The 22,481-nt window shown below is 45.9% G+C and overlaps 1 protein-coding gene across 1 annotated transcript in view; it reads right to left on the bottom strand.

Annotated features, from left to right (window-relative positions):
- Positions 1-21,644, bottom strand: part of Prosalpha5 (proteasome alpha5 subunit) — a 31,244-nt gene extending 9,600 nt beyond the window's left edge. Inside the window, exons 1-7 of the mRNA XM_065432270.2 lie at positions 21,528-21,644; positions 21,118-21,213; positions 20,922-21,048; positions 19,230-19,297; positions 17,129-17,295; positions 8,574-8,676; positions 920-1,006 (exon numbers count right to left, since the gene is read on the bottom strand). Coding sequence (XP_065288342.1) covers positions 920-1,006; positions 8,574-8,676; positions 17,129-17,295; positions 19,230-19,297; positions 20,922-21,048; positions 21,118-21,213 — 648 coding nt within the window. The 5' untranslated portion in view covers positions 21,528-21,644. The remainder of the gene's footprint in view (positions 1-919; positions 1,007-8,573; positions 8,677-17,128; positions 17,296-19,229; positions 19,298-20,921; positions 21,049-21,117; positions 21,214-21,527) is intronic.
- Between the last annotated feature and the right edge of the window lie 837 nt (positions 21,645-22,481).

Here is a 22,481-nt window from a genome sequence, read left to right on the forward strand (position 1 = left end):
AGCATGCTCGCCATGTGTTTCTGTCACTGGCAGCTGAGCACGCCCACCTCTGTTTCTGTACCCTCAAAGTGGACAAGGCTATGTTGTTGCCACAAACTTGCCGATAGTAAGTATATTATTCATTACTGATACAACAGAAGCTGTTTCAATCTACATAATGCACTCACGAGAAAAACAAATAGAGTTCGGCACGTTCGGCCTGCTCTGTCGGCTGCCATTTTAGTTTTCATGTCCCGCACTGTTGCAGTGGCAACTGTTCATTTGTTGGCCTCTTGTCATCCCACAACAAAACTGGGATGAAAAAAAAAATTTTTGTTTGTTGAATATTTAACCCACATAATGACCGAACCCCTAAATTTGCGTCAATTTCTTTTGCAAGAAAGTGCGATCATTATGTCAGTAAATACGGTATGCCACCAAACACACCCACACTCCAAGGGCGCCGATGCTGAAAAGGATTGCTTAGGTTAGGACTGCAGCACTAAGCACTAGCCAACCGATGTCTATGGCTGTGTGGTTGCCACTGGACACACGCATCCTGCTAAATTTGGTAAGTTCATTCAAAATAAGTGTTTTAGCACAGGTTGGTACAGCTCAATGCAATGGCACAAGATGGTGCAATTGGCACAGCACTTCCATCCCCGATTCCACAGATGCTTCGATCTTTGACAAAATCCTGCTGCAGATATGCTTTGGTTTCACTTGGCAACTTCTTCTGGCTCCCGCGAAGTTCAACAGACCGTGTTTGTTACACGTACTTCACAAGACGACTGGTAGAAGAATAGCAAGGAACTCGCTGCCACTGAAATTTTGTTTAGAAGATGTGGTGCTGTTCCGAGACGCAGATAAATGCAGACAACATTTGCATTCAAACTGCGGCCAAGGAGCCATCCAGCACAGTGTGCCTAAAAATACATACCTCTACGTTTGTAGAGTTGAGTTTTTCTTCCATGACTTGCTTGAGTATAGTAAGTGCATTCGTTGTCGCTTCAGTCAACGTCATCGTCTAAAGAACGAGCAGCACAGACGTTATAATTCCAATCACATACCAGTGAAAAAACACAATATTGTAGTATTAATATCTTTTCTTTTGTCCAGGCACCTATTGACATATGTCAAATTCGAAGTAACAGAAACAACTCTGATGTTAGGTGAAGGATTACAATCAAGCATAACTAAGTTGAAAGATGCCTACGAGTACTGAACACACACAAGTGCTTGATACTACTAGAGAAGTGGGATTCATCTCACACCAACAAACACCACAGTTTGAAAATGTTATTACACATATCTACTTCGTAAGTGCACATCACAACCAGGGGGGTATTCTGTAAGAGTCCACCTACTGGTCTGTATTTTAGCCACTGCTAATTGGATGCAGCTGTATGAGAGAGGAGGAGAGGAGTGGCCTTAGCCAATCAGCGGCGGCCGAAATGGACAGTCCACTAGGTGGACTCTTGCAAAATACCCCCCCCCCCCCCCTTCGCGGAATATGTACCTGCAGAGAGTGTATTAACAGGGAATTAAAGGACCCCTCACCAGGCCCCATAGCCAATTTTGATTATACGATGCAAATTGTTACATGTCCTCTAAAAAGCGTTCTGCCGCAAAAAATTTTCAAATCGGCTCATTAATAGCCAAGATAGAAATATTTCAGCGCCGCGAACACATGATTTCAGGAGGCGAGCTCTACCAACACCATCTAGAGAACTTAAGGCCTTCTGGCTGTACCTTCTCCCCCTGAGCTATGTCACACAAAAGAGGCCCACATATAAGTTCCATGCAGCGCGTTACGAAACTACGAGCAGCGCACCTGTGTTGAAAATGAGATGCGGAAGACCGAGTGGCCGACGACGGTGATAACACTTCGATTAGTTCCGGGAACCCTGCCGCTCCTTCGATAGCTTCGGAGTTAGAAAAGTCCTGGCATGCTGCAACATGCTTCCGAGCGCACTTTTTTTTCTGAACGTGAATCGTGCATGTAGTCTCTGCGCTTGTGCTGCGATTGTGGTTGTGTGTCCGGCAAGCCTTTATTGCCGCAGAATGTGGATTACGTTCATGCCAGGATATGCCTAATAAGTGCTGCGTGCCCAATTGCATGAGCAATTACAAATCGGGGCTGAAAAATCATGCGTTCATGTTTCCGCAAGATCGATAACAGAATATTGTGTGCCGATGCTAAAGCAAAGAAGAGAAAAGCTGGAAATCTGCGGAATAAGGCAGCTGTTTTTTTTGTAAATAGTTACACGAATGTTTTGTAACTCTATTGTTAAGCTCATTTGAGGTGTTGTAAATATGTGGACTGCGGTACTGTATGTAATAATACCTCGACAGCAAAATTTGTTTAGAGCCTAATTAATCTAGACTGGAATGACATGTGTCCCGAATGTGAAGAAGGGCACACCAGTGAAGTTATTATGAGAGATGTGTTATGGTGCAGTGCTAATATTTTGTTGAACAACTTTTGTGGTAGCATGAACGGCAAACTCTTTGACGCCGACAATAAATTAACGCAAAGAAGCTACTCTGAAGAAGTGGGCAGCACTGTGACTTTTCAGTGCCTTGTCCAGTCGTCTTTCTTGTGTCCGTTGTCTTGTGCTAAACAAAGTAATTAAGCCATGCTCCCTGTCATCATTTACCCAAAATTTGTTCTCAATCCTAAGGTTGAACCATTTCATTTATTATGGACGGGCTTTTTAATAATGCCGCGCGTAAATAGTTTTGCATAAATAAAATAATCTTGGAACACCCTCTGTTCTCTGCGGGCCATCTGCTCAACTATGCCTAAAGAAACAATAACTGCGCTCTGGTTAACGTTGCCCATAAGGGCACGGTCCCTTCATTCAACCCATATCCCCGAGCACGCCGCCGGCCTGCTCTCCGTGACGTCACTCGCCAAGTGCTCAGGCCTTCTCTTGTCTAGGTGGTGTTCACTCTACTAAATAGCGAGACACTCTCTCCACTCGCCCTGTCTAGCCTTCAAAAGCGAAATTCCTTCCCTACGTTCTCCCATACCGGACCTCGAGAATCGAGTGATGCATGTTGTGTCGGCAGCGGCAGGCAAGCGGGGGGCCCCGACCAGCGAACGCCCGGCTAACGCCGGCGCAGTAAAGGAGACGCGGAGCGAACTGCTCCCGTTGAAAACCGGAACGAAGACTTGGCCACGCTTGGCCGTTTATTGCTAATAAAGGGTTCACAAGCCAGATGACACCTCCCAATTGGTCCAATGTTCGTCACATGACAGAAGGGGGTGCGCCATCTAGCTCAACAACTACAAAACATACATATGCGATGGCACATAGATCTGACAGGGGGCGACATTATACTACAATGCATATGCCACAGGCCCTGCCATCACATTTTTTTTCATCCGCGCTTTTTTTTTCTTGTGGCGCTGTGCATTTTGTTGACAGCGTTGTGAACGAGCTGTGGTGATTGTCTGGTCTCGTGCAGCGCACGATGTTGCACACTGTGCACAAAGACACATGACTAGCGATATACAGTAAAACCTCGTTTAACCGTACCCGCTTAAACAGTAGTTTTGGTTTAAAAGTAGTAAAGTCAATTCCCCGACTCAGCAGCCATTGAACATAATGTATTTTGTAACTGCCTAAACCGTACCAGCTTATCGCGTATGCATCGGTTAAAACGTAGCGTTTCCACTTTTCGTCGCGCAAACACGGCGGTGCGTCGTCTCCATCGGGTGGCCCGGCAGAACAAGCCTCAGAGATCAGTACAATGGCCTCCAAGCACCCTGTGCATTTATACGTGAAGCCACATTAACATCAACATCATTTTGATGCCGTGCCAGAGAGCGTTGTGGCGTTGTGCAAGCGAGGACTTGTGTCATGCCGAAGCTCGGATAAAAAAGACGCCGGGTGCTCAGCATAGAAGAAAACTTAGACATCGACCGTACTATCGAACGTGACACGAAGAAGTCAGCGCTGGCCCGCGACATGGATCTGCTGTTGACTACAGTGTGTGGCATTTGGAATCCGAAGAAGTTGCTCGGCAGCACTGCTGCGACCGCGAGATGTCGGCTACAAGGTTCGACTTTTCGCCATCGTTGCCTCTGTTGTTGCCGAAGTGTCGACTAGCAACAGTGATAACGACGACACGGAAAGTGAAAGCACGGGCGATTCAGGCCTGACAGCGGCAGAAGCTGCGCGTTACATCACCCTCATGAATGCAATCGTCGTGACGAGAACGGGGGCGCGATAACATAACTATTCCAAACGAAAAGTATTCATAACTGTGGCACCCGGCAATGAAAAAGGCACCCCGGGACTTCTGCAGCACTACTGCGCGCGTGCACGGAGAATACGTAACGCCAATGAGGAATCTGCCGTGCGAGTGTTTGCCGAGAGGAGGGGACTGGCTGAGAAGCTGGCACGCAGCTTGAGTAAGTTTAATGTCGCTGTCGTCGTGCTAGGCCGCCGTGGCATGAAACAAAAATAACACTTTTGTCGCGCGAAGTGAATAAATACTGCATGTTTTCCCCTTTCATCGCACTCTCTCCGAGTTCCGTTTTCGACAGGTAAGTGGGCGATCTCATGCTATTTTAGTTAAACAGCACTACCGTTTAGTACGTACTTTTTCCGAGCTCCGGCCAACTACAGTTTAACGAGGTTTCACTGTAATTCAGTGCTACATGAATGCTGAGGGAGAACAAGTGGATCGCAGAGCATGATTACATGCTGGAACACGGTAGGAAATGGCATAGTTTCGGTACGTGCGCATGTGACTGCAAGACCGTGGCAACAAGCACACGAAGTGGAAGTACTACATCTCTCTTGCTTTGGCGCGAAGTAAAACAAAGAACACATAGACATTCCGCTTGTGTGTTTTTTTTTATTTCTCTAAACTTCCATTCGTCAATTCAAGCAACAGATCACACAAATAAGAGATGTTGCCTTGAATAATTCTCAAAGTCATGTGTCACCATGAGGGACGTAGGCACAGTACGTAGGCACAAGAACACCAGCACGTCGTCCAGCTTGGAGCACGGTTGCCACGAGGGAAAGGGAAAACAGCGTTGAGATTGAAATTTAAGACCTTTCCACGGCACGTAGCTATGTATTTCTTTGCAAACCCGATTGTTAGTACGCATTGTATGCTCTGCACTTGTCAGCTCAAAATGGCCAGACCTGAGGGCCCCTCAAACCATTCAGACAAATGTTGTAGACGCATAGGGTACAGCTAAAGCTGATCATTCACACCACAATTTATGTGAAACGTCTCATGTTAAGAGAGCTACGGACGATTACAAGTTACCCTCCTCTATAGCCATGCATTTTCTGCTCATTCGCCGAGTGATCGGGGCTAAGCTCCGCCTTCACCGGCTCTGCGTCAGGATGGCACGTTGTGTCGTTGACTTTCGGTTCTCTAGGAGCGAGCGCGCGAAGCCTCTCCAAATGCTCTGCCAGCTGCTTGGCAGTCGACCCCAAGCGAGAGCTATCGAAGCAGCGTGCGTTGCGAGCATTCTGCGCAGTGCTGAATGTGTCTGGTATTCCCGTAACCATAGGCGACTAAAAAAAAATTGAGCTGGGCGTTTCAATCGATGGCTGGAGACAAACTCAAGCTGATGAAGGAACTTTAGCGTAGACGTACGTGAGCGGCCTGATCGGCCTGCATGGTCCAGCCACCCGTAGGCGCAGAGCTTAACCGGCCAAACAAAGGTCGAATATTGCTCTAACCAAGTTTAAAAAACGTTAAACATTTACAAAAACAATGTGTTAACGATTACAATCCTGCGAAAAATTTACACCAGCAGCAAAGAAGAATATATTTCGTTACTGCTACTGTGTGTGGTTGAGCTCTGTGCCACCAGGTGGCTGCACCGTGCAGACCATTCACATTTGCTTTCCTGCTCATTCCGCAAAATGACACGGTCGAACAGCCAGGCCCTGTCCTCTTGCGCTTGCGTTTACCCTAATACCGGACTTGCGAAATGCTATTGCGTTAGTAATCTTTCAGTTTAAAGTGACAGCTGCAAACGCACAAATCCTGGCGCCGATTGAATAGCGCAAGTTCGATGCGCTGCAGCCAGACCGCTCGTCTGCTGCCTTGCAGAGGGACACGATGTCGCAGCTTGACATATTGCCAGTTGCTATATTTGCAGTCCACAACGTGGAAGTTGAATCATAGTGTTCGCGTAAAGACCGAGACCGACTCTGACTGTGGAGCTCTCGTCAAAATGGAGCACGTTGTAACACAAGCAGACGATGCTTGCTGTGTGCCGGAAGTGCTTAAGAGTAGTGAGAAAGTGTTCTTGTGCATTCTCTTTCTGTTACTTTCTTTCTACAGAAACAAATTAACTAACATTCCAACTACAGTAAAACCTCGTCAAACCGTACCCGCTTAAACAGTAGTTTCGGTTTAAAAGTAGTAAAGTCAATTCCCCGACTCGGCGGCCATTGAACATAATGTATTTTGTATCCGCATAAACCGTACCAGCTTATTGCGTACGCATCGGTTAAAACGTAGCGTTTCCACTTTTCGTCGCGCAAACACGGCGGTGCGTCGTCTCCATCGGGTGGCCCGGCAGAACAACAAGCCTCAGAGATCGGTACAACGGCCTCCAAGCGCCCTGTGCGCTTGCACGTGAAGCCGCATCAACATCAACATCATTTCGACGCCGCATGGACGCCGTGCCGGAGAGCGTTGTGGCGTCGTGCAAGCGAGGACTCGCGTCATGCCGAAGCTAGGATAAAAAAGACGCCGGGTGCTCAGCATAGAAGAAAAGGTAGACATCGTCCGTGCTACCGAACGTGACACGAAGAAGTCGGCGCTGGCCCGCGATATGGATCTGCTGTTGACTACAGTGTGTGGCATTTGGAATGCGAAGTTGCTCGGCAGCGCTGCTGCGACCGCGAAGAGATGTCGGCTACGAGGTTCGACTTTTCACCATCGTTGCCGCCGTTGTTGCCGAAGTGTCAACTAGCGACAGCACGGGCTATTCAGGCCCGACAGTGGCAGAAGCTGCGCGTTACGTCAGCCTCATGAATGCGATCGTCGCAAGGAGAACAGGGGCGCGATAACGTAACTATTCCAAACGGAAAGTTCTCCGAACTCCGGCACCCGGCAATGATAAAGGCGCCCCGGGACTTATGTAGCACTACTGCGCGCGTGCACGGAGAATACGCAACGCCAACGAGGAATCTGCCGTGCGAGTGTTTGCCGGGAGGAGGAGGGCTGGCTGAGAAGTTGGCACGCAGCTTCAGTAAGTTTGAGGCCGCTGTCGTCGTGCTAGGCCGCCGCGATATCAAACGAAAATAACAATTACGTCCCGCGAAGTGAATAAATACTGCATGTTTTTCCCCTTTCCTCGCACTCTCTCTGAGTTCCGTTTTCGACAGATAAGTGGGCGATCTCATGCTATTTCGCTTAAACAGTACTACCGTTTAGTACGTACTTTTTCCGAGCTCCGGCCGACTACGGTTTAACGAGGTTTCACTATATTATGAACATCATTTGTTTACCATAAAGGTGGAAAAATGATCGATGATGCGCCCTGGATAGCCAATCGGACAACTTGCCCTATTGACGTCAATTGGGCGACTTACGTCATCTGGGTAGGGACGGCTGAAAATTTCGCCAAGCAGTGTGCTGCTGTCAGCAGCGATGTACATTTTTAAAACCTTATAATAAATTATAGGCTTTACACAGAGCATTTAGATGCGTCAATTAATGATCAGGAGGACCTACTCTAACGACTCAGTACGTTTGTACAAAATCGTGAAAATCGTTTCAAGGTCCCTTCATGGCATATTTAAAAATTAATGAAGTTATGGGGCTTTATGTGCCAAAACCACGATCTCATTATGAGGCATGTAGTAGTGGGGGATTCCAGATTATTTCTGACCACCTGGGGATCTTCAACAAGCACCCAATGGCCGGCACATGAGCGTTTTTGCATTTCACTCACATCGAAATGTGGCCACTGCATCTAGGATTTGATCCCGCAACCTTGCGCTTAGCAGCGCAATGCCAAACCCACTAAGCAACCACGGCAGGTGACTATTTATTATTTTAGATGGACTTTCTTTATGGTTACCACATGGCTGTAGCCAAAGAAGCAGTGTAGAAGATTAACCAAAATTATTCCTTTGAAGTTCAATACATATATTTATGACAATAGTAACTAATTTCAACAGTGCTATAGTGCTTCTCAATACATGTAGTTAAACAATATAAAAAATAAATTCAGGGGCTTTATGCGCCAAACCACAATATAATTATGAGGCATGCTGTAGTGGGCTACTCTGGATAATTTTTACCACCTGGGGTTGTGTGACGTGAACATGAATTAGCACAGAAGCGTTTTTGCATTTCGCCCTCATCAAAATGCGGCCACCGCACTCGTGACACTATGACCAGCCACAGAATGCCATTGCCATCAGCTGGTGCTGGCTTGGAAATTTTGGAGTTGTCTTTAGATTCTTCTATCAAAATGCCCAAGTGGTACACATAATTACAAAACCTTAGAACATTGTACCAGAGAGTTAAATGTTGTGCGTAAGAGGACACAAAATTATTAATGCAGGCACAGCAGCTTATGTGTAGTGGCTTGCCTTGTGGTATTTCTCCTGCAGTGCCTGCTGGGCGCCTTCAGAACCCGAACCAATTGCCTTGGCATTGTACTGAACATATGTACCAGAGGGATCCATGTGATATCTGTCAGAGAATCAACGGAAAGAAAAGCGCAAAAGCAAATGTCAAAAGATAAAAGACAATACAATGCACTTTTGAGAAATGCCCCACCTCTTCCAACCACTCACAGCAAAAGAATGCTTTTACATACTGGAGGTTACAGGTAACAGTTTAGTTAACCTATTGCCACAACAATCTTAGGAATAGGTGATGTTATTGAGTTACAAAGCCCTGAGGCAATTGCGTGTTCAATGCCACATTCTTTGTTTGAACTGCTTAAATTTTACTGAATGCCAGAGAGTACTTGTACGCAATACCACAAAGTGCAAAACCTTAAAGTATAAGGCCAAGTTGAAAACTCAATTTTCTTTTTTTTTTTCGAAATACCAATTTTTTGTTTAATTAGAAGTATAATTCACAGAGGAGCATCTTACAGACAAAATTTCGTTCCTATGTTGTTTTGTTAAAAAAATATTGATACATGCGTATTGCATGTTTCTTGTGTCCGGTGCACGCAGGCGCCCTGACGAAGACGACGAATGATCTCTGGCTCTCGAGCTGTCGGCTGAACTGGCCAGCGCAGCAGTTACTCTTACCCTTTGTAAATATACTTTGTAAATAGTCTCCAGTCTTAATCCCTTGTTCACATAACATTTTGGTGGAGGGCGCCTTTCCCCGTCCTCGCCAAGGAGCTCCGCAGCGGCCACACTGTCCTGCTTTCCGCCATGGCTCCCAGTGACAACTCGTCTCCTTCTACTCCTGCAACTTCGACAACAATGTACATTACGGTTACCCATCCCCGCGGATCCTGGCATATTCTCCGGCCGAGATAATGTAGACGGTGAGGACTGGCTCAACCTGTATGAGCGTATTAGCCAAAACAACCGCTGGGACCCTACCATTATGCTAGCCAATGTTCTATTCTACTTGGGCGAAACTTCTCGTGTCTGGTTCCGGACACACAAAGATGAGATCTCTAGCTGTGATGCTTTCATGGAGGAGCTCGTCGACCTCTTTGGAAATCCCACCAGTCGGCAGCTGGCTGCTAGAAGAGAGCTTGCTACCCGAGTTCAATCTTGTACTGAATCCTATGTCTCGTACATACAAGACATGCTCGCTCTTTGCCGGCAAGTCGACGAGAAAATGGGTGAGGTTGACAAAGTTGGCCACGTACTCAAAGGAATCGCGGATGACGCATTCAACTTGTTGAATGCGTCAAAATGTGTCCGCCATCGACGTCACTGTCAAGGAATGCCGCCGCTTTGAACTCGTCAAAAGCCGCTGCATCATTCCACAGTTCTCCCGGCTCCCTAACACAGCTGCAATGTTGTCTTGCGTTGACCTTAACGCTTCACCATTCTTCAATGAGCACATCACACGTATTGTTCCCCGTGAACTCGAGGCTACAAGTCTTGCGCCGTTCCATTCACACCCACTTGAACCCACCAGCCTCAGCGATCTCTTTCATTCAGGCAGTTGTACGGCAAGAATTTGCAAACCTAGGTTTTCCTGCTGCCTGCTCCGCTTCATGGCGATCGGTATGCCCCTTCCAGATACCGCAACCCTACCGAGTGCCAAGACTCGGACTCATACTTGGACTCAACTTTCTCACGGCGCATTAAGCTTTGATAGACTGTTCTGCCAGTCTAACAGTCTAATGTTTAACAGTCTCGGAAGAGAACAGCAGTTTACGATAGGTAGTGAGGCACTGGAAGCAGTAAGGGAATACATCTACTTAGGACAGGTAATGACTGCGGATCCGAATCATGAGACTGAAATAATCGGAAGAATAAGAATGGGCTGCGCTGCGTTTGGCAGGCATTCTCAGATCATGAACAGCAGGTTGCCATTATCCCTCAAGAGAAAAGTTTATAACAGCTGTGTCTTACCAGTACTCACGTACGAGGCAGAAACCTGGAGGCTTACGAAAAGGGTTCTACTTAAATTGAGGACGACACAACGAGCTATGGAAAGAAGAATGATGGGTGTAACATTAAGGGATAAGAAAAGAGCAGATTGGGTGAGGGAACAAACGCGAGTTAATGATATCTTAGTTGAAATCAAGAAAAAGAAATGGGCATGGGCAGGACACGTAATGAGGAGGGAAGATAACTGATGGTCATTAAGAGTTACGAACTGGATTCCAAGGGAAGGGAAGCGTAGCACGGGGCGGCAGAAAGTTAGGTGGGCAGATGAAATTAAGAAGTTTGCAGGGACGACATGGCCACAATTAGTACATGACCGGGGTTGTTGGAGAAGTATGATAGAGGCCTTTGCCCTGCCGTGGGCGTAACCAGGCTGCTGCTGATGATGATGACTGTTCTGCCGGTACCCTTTGCCTCGAACTTCCTTTACTCGCGCATATTCGTGCCGAACTGCCGAACAACTTTAGTACGACCACCTTCATTCGCCTGCCGCCTAAAGCCTTGACTTTCGTCGATTTGCTACCATCTTTTCCTGTGCCCGATGGTGACTACGTCGCCACACCTGTTCATGATGTCCTTTTGATGCACAATGTCACTGTGCCCCACTCCGATAACCGGACATGCCTCCTTGTCAGTAATTTTGGCCTGACAAAGGAAGTTCTACCCCAAGGCATATCGGCTGCAATGCTCCGTGCTATTGGAGATGACCACGTCACGACGTTTTCCGCAGACATCTGCTCCGATTCTTCACCATGTCCACAGGATGATTTGCCCTGATGCAACATTTCGACCCCTGATTGCTGCGGACCTATTGCCTGAACAAGCAGCAGCTCTGTGTCGCCTTTTGGTTTCCTACCACGACATCTTCGACTTCAGCAATCGCCAATTGGGTCAGACTTCAATTGGTAAGCATCGCATAAATACTGGTGATGCCAGTCCTATTCATCGTCGGCCATATCAAGTTTCTGCTTCAGAGTGCAACATTATTCAAGATGAAGTGAACAAGATGCTTGCCAAAGGCATTGTTGAACCTTCATCGAACCCTTGGGCATCGCCCATGGCGTTTCTATGTAGATTATCGTCATCTAAACCACGTTATCAAGAAAGACGTCTACCCTTTGCCTCGCATTGACGACGTCCTCGATAGTCTCTATGGTGCCAACTTCTTTTCATCAATAGACCTGCGGTCTGGTTATTGGCAGATTTCTGTGGATGAAAAAGATCAAGAGAAGACCGCGTTCGTCACTCCTGATGGTGTATATCAATTCAAAGCTATGCCATTTGGTCTATGCAACACCCCAGCAACATTCAAACGTATGATGGATGCTTTGCTTCAAGGGTTCAAACATGCCTCTCCTACCTCGACGACGTTCTAGTATTTTTGCCCGCATTTGAGACACACCTTGAGCGCTTATCAGCTATTCTTCAAGTCTTCCGCGGGGCTGGGCTCCAACTAAATTCCTCGAAGTGTCACTTCAATCGTCGGCAGACTACAGTGCTGGGCCACCTAACGCTTCCGGTATTCAACCAGACCCGGAGAAAATCCGTGCTGTCACGTCTTTTCCTGTACCTCAGTCTGTTAAGGACGCCCGAAGTTTCGTAGGACTCTGCTCCTACTTACGCTCCTTTAAAGACTTCGCAGCGATTACCCGACCTCTTACTTACCTTCTGAAGGATGTGCCATTTATGTGGGGCCCCGCTCGAGCTCCCGTGTTTACCACCCTCACCAACATTTTCACCATGCCACCTATACTGGCCCACTTTAACTCGTCCTCTCCTACAGAGGTGCGTACTGATGCCAGTGGTCACGGTATCGAAGCTGTCTTAGCCCAGTGCTAATGGGGTCAAGATCGCATTATCGCAAACGCTAGCCGCCTCCTCACAGCAGCAGAGCACAACTATTCGATTACAGATAGTGAATGCCTGGCTCTCGTCTGGGAGGTTTCCAAATTCCGCTCGTACTTGTATGGCAGGCCCTTCTCTGTAATCACAGACCGCCAAACACTCTGCTGGCTTTCCTCACTCAAGGATCCTACCGGCCGGCTTGGTCGCTGGGCTGTGCGGCTGCTAGAATATTCCTATGCAGTAGTGTACAAGTCGAGCCGATTACATCAAGACGCAGACTGTTTTATCACGCTATCCAGTGGACAAACCACACGCTGACCCTGACCCCGATACCAACGCTTGCGTTTTCTCCGTTCCTCAACTGCTACACATTGCCGACGAGCAACACCGTGATGCCACTTTGTGCACCATCATTGATAGCTTGGGTTCTTTGCCTTCTGATTCGTCCCTTCACCTGTTTGTTCTCCAAGATGGTGCATTATACCCCCACAATGTACGCCTCGATCGTCCTGCCCTACTCCTCCTCATTCCTAAGCACCTCCGGTCAGCTGTTCTCCAAGAACTTCATGATTTATTAACGGGAGGTCACCTTGGCGTCTCCCGCACCTACGACCCGATCCGCTGACGCTTCCTTCACCAGGCCTTGCCCGCTCTGTCCAGAAATACATAGCAGCGTGCGAAAAATGCCAGCGCCGAAAAACACCATTGACGCTCCCTGCCGGGTGCCTTCAACTGCTCGACACTCCTTTGGAGCCGTTCTTTTGCGTTGGCTTGGACTTACTTGGCCCTTTCCCACTATCAACGTCTGGCAACAAGTGGGTCGCTGTGGCAACAAATTACGCCATACACTATACCATCACCAGAGCGCTTCCAACAAGCAGCGCCATAGATGTCGCAGATTTTCTTTTACGCGACGTGATTCTGCAGCATGGTGCTCCACACCAACTGCTCACACACCGTGGTCGGACATTTCTTTCTCAAGTCATCACCAACATCCTGCAGTCTTGCTGCACCAGCACAAACCGACGTCTTACCATCCACAGACTAATGGTCTCACTGAGCGTCTGAATCACACCCTAACAGACATGCTTTCAAAGTAAGTCTCGACCGGCCATACTGATTGGGACCTTGCCCTGCCTTATGTCCCTTTTGCACATAATTCTTCGCCTCACGACACTGGTTATTCCCCGTTCATTCTGCTTTTGACAGGTGGTCCTCATTTTCCATGTTCTTCATCAGCCATATAGTCTGTGCGTTCTATAGCGTATTGCTAGAGTAAACTCAGCGCATATAAGCGCTCATTCAAGAAGTACATACAGCTATGAAGTGAAAATGCAGATGCCTTCCGTATACATGTAACAATGTACAATGCTGTTTACGCTGCAGTATCGAAACGGCCATCACTTGCCAGCTTGGCATAAGAGGCGAAATGTGTATCTCAGTAACTAATACCGTATTTTCGCGATTCTAAGCACCTCCCTCTACTTTCGTGAAAGAATTTGGAAAAAAAGTTTGCATGCGAATCTAAGCACCCCCCTATTTGTTAAGAAGAGTGCGTTGCCAAGACCGCCAAGCGTGCTTGCTCGCTCTGTCATTGAGCCGGAGCCGTCAGAGTCCAGAGGTGGAACGGCGTCCGCGGCGTGATCTTGCCGCACAGCCGGACTGCAGAGCCGCACAGACTCGTGAGTGGCAGTGATAGTGACTAAGCATCCGACACAAGCGGTGGGCTCACTGTCTGCACCGATTTTTCTTTTGGATGTTTGCAAAACAAAATGTTATTTCTCGCACCCGTCTCGTCGTGATGTCGCAGCGAAAAGGGGGAGGGGGGGGGGTCATTCCAGATTTTTCGAATCTAAGCACCCCCCTCCCTCACTTCGGGCATCACGATCATGAAAAAAAGGGGGTGCTTAGAATCGAGTAAATACGGTAACTCTGTCAGCATAACAATACACACAGATTTACTACTCTACGTAAATGCATTTCGTTCTTGAAAGTGCCAGCGAGTGCAACAGACAGCCTTCTATCAAGAACGGTGATGTCGCCTGGTGTTGACACTGCGTCATGTCGCTGCTTCCCACTTTTTGTGTGCATCGCACTATGCTAAGAGCGGTTCACTTCAAGTCTGTATGGCCAGGACTGAACTAAAGAAGTAGTTTTCTTCATCGTACTTGCTTATCCTATACTTCAGGTCCGCTGGTAGTGGATGAACTCGTAGGCTATGTTAGACCTAATAAAGCTGCGCTGAACGAGATTGACAGCCTCAAGCTCGATGTGGACAGCTGGAAAGGGCTGGAAATCTCACATTTCAAGTTAAGACGCACGTTTTGACTCAATTTGACTATCAATAAATACATACACAAGTGGAGTTACTACAACATTCGCATTGTCGGTGCGGTGTTCTCACTAGGCGGCTGATCACACAGCGATCAGCACACTGGTTTAGTTGGCGTCATCGGCCCGAAAACCTGTCCCATTACGAGGACTCACTGTCGTTGGTCGCAGCTTCGTCATACTAATACGTATAACAATACAGGTATTCGCCTGAGACAGTCTATCAACTAGTCAGTAAATTGTAGGCGCTGGCATCACGTCAACTTCTTATCGACATCAGTGTCGTGTTAGCCTTACCGCTAACACGCATGTTAGTACGTACCGCACACTAAACAGACACTAAATTAACATGGACTGTCAAAATACCATTCCAGAAACCTCATAGCACTTGTTTTGTGCCATGAAAAGACAGCTTACAAGAAAATTGCGCCTGAAGGGTCAGCACACCTTTAGTGCAATTCCAATCACCTGGCCCCGAGTGGGGAGTGGTGACGTTGCATACGCCACCACCACTCTTTACTGTCGTCGGTAAGTAAAATGGCACCAGACAGACGGCGCTATGGTTTTTCCGCACAAAACACAAATGCGTGATCATGGAGAAACCGAGCCAAGACAGACCGTTTGATTCGCCGCTGCTGCAGTTGCTCCTGGTCAAGTGGAGTGGAGCGTTTGGGAATCTTGCAACTTCACATGGACGTGGCATTCTCTGCCAACTGCAGTTTGCGCGAGTTTCACGAGCCAGCAAAACCAGTGCAGCACTAAGCGATAATGAAATTACTGAAACACGCAACCACGGGCGGTGCAGAGTGGAGAAAACGGAACCTTCCGACAGCCTGCGTCGCTGTCAAGAGTAACGTCAATGAGTTTTTTCTAAAAGTCAAACAGAAGCTCACAAGTAGCATTTTTTTTGTCTTATAATGCAATACAATGATATTTTTATTATGAGTGGTTGAGTACTAGTGACAGAATTGTAATGAAGAGTGCCTTTGTCATTGGGCTAGTACTTCAATGTCTTAGGGGAGTCTCTAATCGTGCCCTGCATTTACCTCAATTTCTCAATTACTACAGCTCTGTTCGCAATATTACTAACACCTTAGACATTCTCGAGTACTAATCTATCGTGTTAGCTTGGCTTAATATTTGCCTTTAGTGTCCCTCCGAATATCGTTGTGAACTGCTGAAATTTCTACCGAAACACAGCGTGAATACCACATCGTCAGCACTGCACCAACAATATACGAGTTTGTGTCCTCGTCGACTATGCTGCAGGCTGCACGCGCTATTGCATATGCGCACATCATCTGCTGCACAAACCACTGATACCACGAAAAACGTTTCCGGCACTCACCGCATTGGTACAGCGCATGTACAGTAGGAGCATATAAAAGGCAGATTCTTCCATATGCGAACAAGCGTACCTTTCTTGCTAATAAAGAATTTTTAGTGAAACCTTGCACACCTATTTCACACATTGTTGGGTGTGCAATGAACCACAATAACTGCAGTTGTGCAACACGTTTTGCTATGGACCTCTTTTATAGCAAGGCATGTCAATTGGAAAAGCATACTTTTTTTTTTATTATTTAATCACTGTGCTCTAAGGATTCGCTGGATCTGATTAGTTTTGGTTCGTTGCACAGCTCAAGGGCTCACCAATATTGTTGCCGAAACAGTTATAGTTTTTTTTGTGATGAGGCAAATTAACATGATGAGCATTAGCATGATACCTACATTTAGTGATTTCTTCAAAAAATTTTTTTAGAACATTGTTCCACACATTATGAGGCTGTCGTGTCCCTAAAGAAGTATGCTCTTTAACATAGACCAGTAATTTGTATTCATTTTTTTCTAAATTTTCTTTACTAGGACGTGATCTCATACCTTAAAGGAGCTAATGCCGCACAACTAACGGCACAATGGCACAATTAATGCAGCTAATGGCTGCACAACAGACGACAGTTTGCACAACACCTGAAAGTTTACGAAAGTGTGTCCGAGGGAGAGGAGTAAGGTGAGGAGGACATGACAAGATCCCAGTACAGCAAAGCAAGGAAAATGTTATTGCCTTCGCAACACTCGTGTCGGCTCAGCCTTCTTCCTTGGCTCCGCTTGCATTGCTCCCACAGTAGCAAAAATTTAAACTACAATTAGGAGTGCAAGAAAAGGTAGATACGCTTGGTACTGTGTTGTATTTGTGAACGTCAACAAATTTTAACGAACTAAATGACCTAGCCTCCAAAAATAATGAGAATCTGTCAGAATGTAATAGGAAAGATGTATGGGAATGCAGCTGCTGCTGCCGGGAACCAAGCCGACAACCCTGCGCTAGAGCAGAGCTACAATGCCATCGAGCCACTATAGCAGGTGGTACTCACAGTTGAGGGCCTTTTGCATCAATGCCAGCAAAAAGGATGGCTACACCAAATGGCCGGCTCATGGCATTCCCATCATCATCACTGTCACCAAACTGGATGGCCAAGTTTGAAACAGCTAGGGCCACACTTTCCACTTGCATCTTTTCATTGTAGAGAAACCAGTGGTTCTGAGCCAGGGAGGAAATGACAGAAGAGTAGCATTCAAAAGCTATAATTCAACAAAGAGGAAGCAGAAAAAAGAAGTCCCTTAAAGGATCTTCTAACATTGTTTATGAAGGTTTGCAATTGATATGATACTTAAGGGTACCTCATTCTGCATCTTTACCAACAAAATGATTTTGAATGTTCCTTGCATGAACAGAGTTATTGGTAACGAAATGCTGTTGCTGCGACACGTTCACCGCATTCTCTTCCTTTTCATCATTAGAACTATGCTCAAAACAATACCTGCCATGCACTCATAAGATTGGTTTTATTAGTATACCTCAAGATTGTGTGGCACAACTCTCAGTTGTGGTCTTTCAGTCAAAGTGTCACTGCAATGGTGTCACTTCATTGCCTTACAACTCAAGAAATTTACCCCCTTTCATTTCTGCTAGACATACAGCTTAGTCAAAAATACCTAAAGTAATCCAGCCAATGATCATTATGTAGGAAACTGTATAAGAATTAATGTGGAAAGTATAGTGGGGATCTCAGAAAGTGCCAGAGAGTGCATAGTGCTCTTTTACGAGAACTTGCTAAACTACCTGCTGCAAGTACTGGAATAACATTAGGCTCAGGTGCTTTGACAGTGTCATCCAGTAAATAAAAAAAATTATTGCATTCAAGATGCCGCAAGGCCCCTTTAGAAAGGCCTCCAATAACATTTGACAAAAAGTTTGTTCTGATGTGAGTGGCCTTTACTCCCAAAAATGCCAGACACAATATGAAACTGCAGAATTTTTTTTTTGTGTGTGTGTTTTGCATGTGTGCTGACCCCTTGAGTAGTTCCATCTCCTTGAGCAACCTACCCCAGGCAAAGGTGATTAAAATTTTTTTTGTTAGGACACATACACACACCCAAGACACATGTAGAGTCAACTTGTAAAAATATTAGCTGAAAATAAGCACCCTTGTACGTCAGCTTCTTCTCTTATCTTGGATTTTACCTTTAGCACTGTTAAATGTTTGCAATGAATGTGAGCGAAGTACCGCATCTGCACGAATATAAAGCATTCATACCCCCCCCCCGAAATTACCAGCCGCAAAATGTGCCTTGTTATATTGAAGTTCGTGGAACGTGTAAGCATAATGTATTTTTTTCTTTTCCAGAGAGACCGAAAGTCCCCCTTTTTTTGTTTAAGGTCAAGTTATTTATGTGCAAATATGATAAGTTGATTCCAGTTACTTTCAGAATGTTGCCGGCCTGTCTGCGTTACATTGCCAGTAGGCTCGCTGGCTTTCACTGTGTGTAAGAGCAATGTGAATAGCATAGTACCTGGCCTTGCTTTAGTTCCGATTATTGATGCGGTGAAAGCAACATTAAAGTTTGTTGATAGCAGGTGACCAGTGAGCCACTGAGATAGGCATCAAGGAATGAAATTCCTTCGGAGTAGCTAGGTACATCTTGTGATGATGTGGTGCAACACATTGGCATCGATAACCAGAAAATAAAATTTACTATCGGACTTGCCCCACACTTATTTTTGGGCCAGTTGGTTACATGCGGTAACAAATTTTCTAGCATTTGCAGTGCTGCTTGCGACACTGGGGTGCTGGAGCTGGCATGCACATGGGCCAGGGACAATGGCTTCTGCACTTTACTCTTGTGACAGACAGTGCCTTGTACTTCCTTTTTTGAGCCTATGCCTATGTCATTTATGTCCCTATGCAAAAATGCATAAATCCATAACTAGCCTTTGGCCAACTATCTAGATCTTAACTACTGACAATATTGTATTCTGTGAAACTAATAAAATCAAAACAAGAAGACGAAGACAAGAAAGCTTCTTAGATGCAGACAACAGCAGTCACTGTCATCTTAATGGTGCTAGAAAATTCACATGATGAAAAATAGTTCTGCCAAACAAAGACAAAGAGCTTGGCTCTCGGTTCTCACCTGGGCTTCCACTCGTGCTCGGTCAACCATGGTTCTTGAATCAGCCATCAAACCACTGACAGCACACCCTTGAAAGAGGCAAACCAGTGACACATATAAGCACCTAGTAATCACACTATGTTGCCAACTAATAAAATGTGCTGCAGCAGAGTATCTCAGAATCAAAGCAGGTGCAATTATTTATATTGCATTTAGCTCCCTGCGGATTTAACTAGCAAACAATTAAATAACAAGAGAAACTCAGGCAACAGATTAGGATAGAGTGGGTAAAAGTTTGAGAGAAGCCTGCAGGTCACACAAATGCTTCGGTCGGTCCCAGGTGGCTTGCTTGCTTACCACATGTTCCTTTTGTCATTGCGTATCTATAATGTGCTGGAGCTTATATGTAATGTAATCAGATTGCTTTCACCACTGGGGTAGCAAAAAGTGCTCAGCTAAATAACCGTAATCTCCTCAACTGGTGCTCCTATTACAGATGCAATATATAGAAAAGAACACATTCTGGAATAATCAGAATACACTGCACTCAAGCCTAGTACCATCAACATGTAGCAGAACTGTAGAATTAATTTCACCTTCTTGCATAGCAACCTTTAACACTTACATTTTTTTCAGGCCTAATAACAACTTTGTGTTGTCCTGCAATTTCTAGGATTCAATTTTTTAGCATTCCTAGAATTTAACTTCATTACAGGAAGCCTTGTATATTTTTTAATGTGATAGAATTTCTTTGGCTACCTCCCAGACAAAATTTCGTCGTCCCACACTGATAAGCAGAGTGCGAGGGGAAAAGTGGAGAAAGTAAACACATCAAAGGTTGGAAAAAGGCATTGACATCATTCTAAAACCAAACATATGCAGGGGAAATGAGGAGAGGATACAAAGGGTAGAAAGACATGCAGTGCATTTGGCTGCTGAAATGAAGCCAAGTGGTCACACCATCATGCTCTACTCAGCCTGCTCTGCAGCAGAGCCAGGGCAGCATTCCACCTTCCATTGCTGTCTTGAGTGTTGTGTGCGCAAACACTAGACTTCCTGCTGTGCATCTGTGTGCATGCAGTGGGCTGAGCAGAAGGGACAGTAAACCTAAGTTAAAAAAGCCAACAATTTTCCTTAAGTTTCATTTAGTGCACCATTAAAGTGCGACACCTGCAACATTCATCATTATACAAGCATTCTGAGACGCCTGGTTTCCACTACACAGCAGCAGTTGCCTCACATGCTGCCTCGCACAAGCATATCACCCCCACATATTGTTAGAACAACTGAGGAGCTTCAGCACAATGCTAAACCTTGCCACTGCTTTCAATGCTTCACCCTTCAGGCAAAACTGGCTTTTGTTCGTTAAGTATCTCAACAATACTTAATCACGTTCTAGCAGTACGAACTGCGGCAAGTTGGTAATTATGCGCTTAAGAGCCGAAAGAGAGCCATTAAAGTTATCTTTAGAGACACAATCCAGTGGTTTCGGACAACTAACTCTGTGATGTGTGAAACAAATGGGGCATGCAAGACGACTGAGAAGGCGAAGACACGGCACTTCCTTGTCTTGGGTGCCCCGTTTGCGCTACACATATAATGAAATACGAACCAGCCCATTAGTGTGCCATGCAATATTCAGCAACCCTTACTATCAATAATAACGCAAAAGTGAACGCCTGTAAAGATGCAATAAACGACAGTTCTGCATACCAATGTGGTTGTCGATTTCGACGATCTTCTCGATTGTGGTCGGCTCCATGAGCGGCGATGTCACTCGCTTCTCGACGGCCAAAACCACGCCTTCAGAAGTTTGTATGCCAATGGCAGTAGAGCCAAGCTGAAATCGTAGGGCACGTTAAGATCTTTTTACAGCCTTCGCCGTGTGTTCACCAGAAGCTTTACTCACCTTGATTGCCTCAATCGCATATTCGACTTGAAATAACCTTCCCTCTGGGGAAAACGTGTTGACCCCTCGGTCGTATTCGGAACGTGTCATGAACATCTAAGAGACGAGGAACGACAACGTTACGGTCATGGTATACTCGTAAGGGACTGTCAGTTTTCAGAGTGACAGAGCTACATCTTTGGGACCACACTCAACAAAGCAGAGTTTCGCTACACTCCACTGATTGCTAGAACAACGACGTAACTGAAGATTCACATTCAATAAATAGCGGGGATGACATGCAACTCTTGGCGTCGGCTGAGGCGACCTCCGATATGCAGCTTACGAGAAGCCAGCAAGTTGTAATTTCCCGCTTAATATATTGAGTCATGCCAAACTATTATTTTGTATGTCAAGAATTAGGCACTTACTTTCGCTGATGCTTTTCAAATCACGAATAAGCTCCAAAACACAACCCGGCACAGCCCGACTTGCAAGCTCGTGGAGGACTGTGCGCCACCTGGACACCAAAATCTGAGAAAATTATTCTGAAATAAGCATAAAATGACACATAAAGCAAATCCCTTAATTTCTTTGTAATCAAAATTTGATCGCGTAGTTAAATTTATAAATATAGCTTTTGTTATTTTAATAGACGAGTGCGACGAGTGGCCGACTTGTCGTGTTCAGCTAGCAATTTAGCTCATCATTGAGACTCATCGAGCCATGACAAGGCAACTTGACAAGCTGGTCTCAGAGCTCGATGCATTGTCCGAGGTGCATGGCAGACTTCTATTCGTTTCAAAATTTGCTGCAGTAGGTGCGATGTTTTGTAATGTAACTTTCAGTATTGGTCAAGTTTGTGTACTATTCAGTTAGTCCCACCGCCTAAGTACAATGCACCGAGCTCGACTGCACGGCAGGTGACTGCATCATTGAAGACACCGTGTGTGCACGAATCTCACGCTTTCTTTGTTATGGCTTGGGATAATGTGATCAAGTTTTCAATCTGAGGTGCTCCTTGCCGTGCTCTGCACCCTGTGATGAAGTTAAGGCGAAGATGACTGCGCTAGAACTCTCGCTCCTAGCGATTGAGATCGCGTAGGTTGATATCGAAAAAAAAAAAGAAACTTCTGAGGGTCCCTCTTTTAGCCTCAGGTTCCGGTGATGACATGGAAGTGTGCGAGGCGACCGTGCGCACTTTGCTTACTCCTAACACTCATTAGTTTAAGTCTGAGGAACCACCAACCACATAATATAATGGATATAGGAAATTTGATGACACTTCAAATTTGAACAGAAATTTGGGATGTTTGAAAGGCTGCATTTTGATGGAAGTAAACTTTGGACGACAGCGTATTTACTTCAACCAATGCTTCAACTCT

This window comes from Dermacentor albipictus, chromosome 5 (assembly GCF_038994185.2).
Source record: "Dermacentor albipictus isolate Rhodes 1998 colony chromosome 5, USDA_Dalb.pri_finalv2, whole genome shotgun sequence".
Lineage (NCBI taxonomy): Eukaryota > Metazoa > Arthropoda > Arachnida > Ixodida > Ixodidae > Dermacentor > Dermacentor albipictus.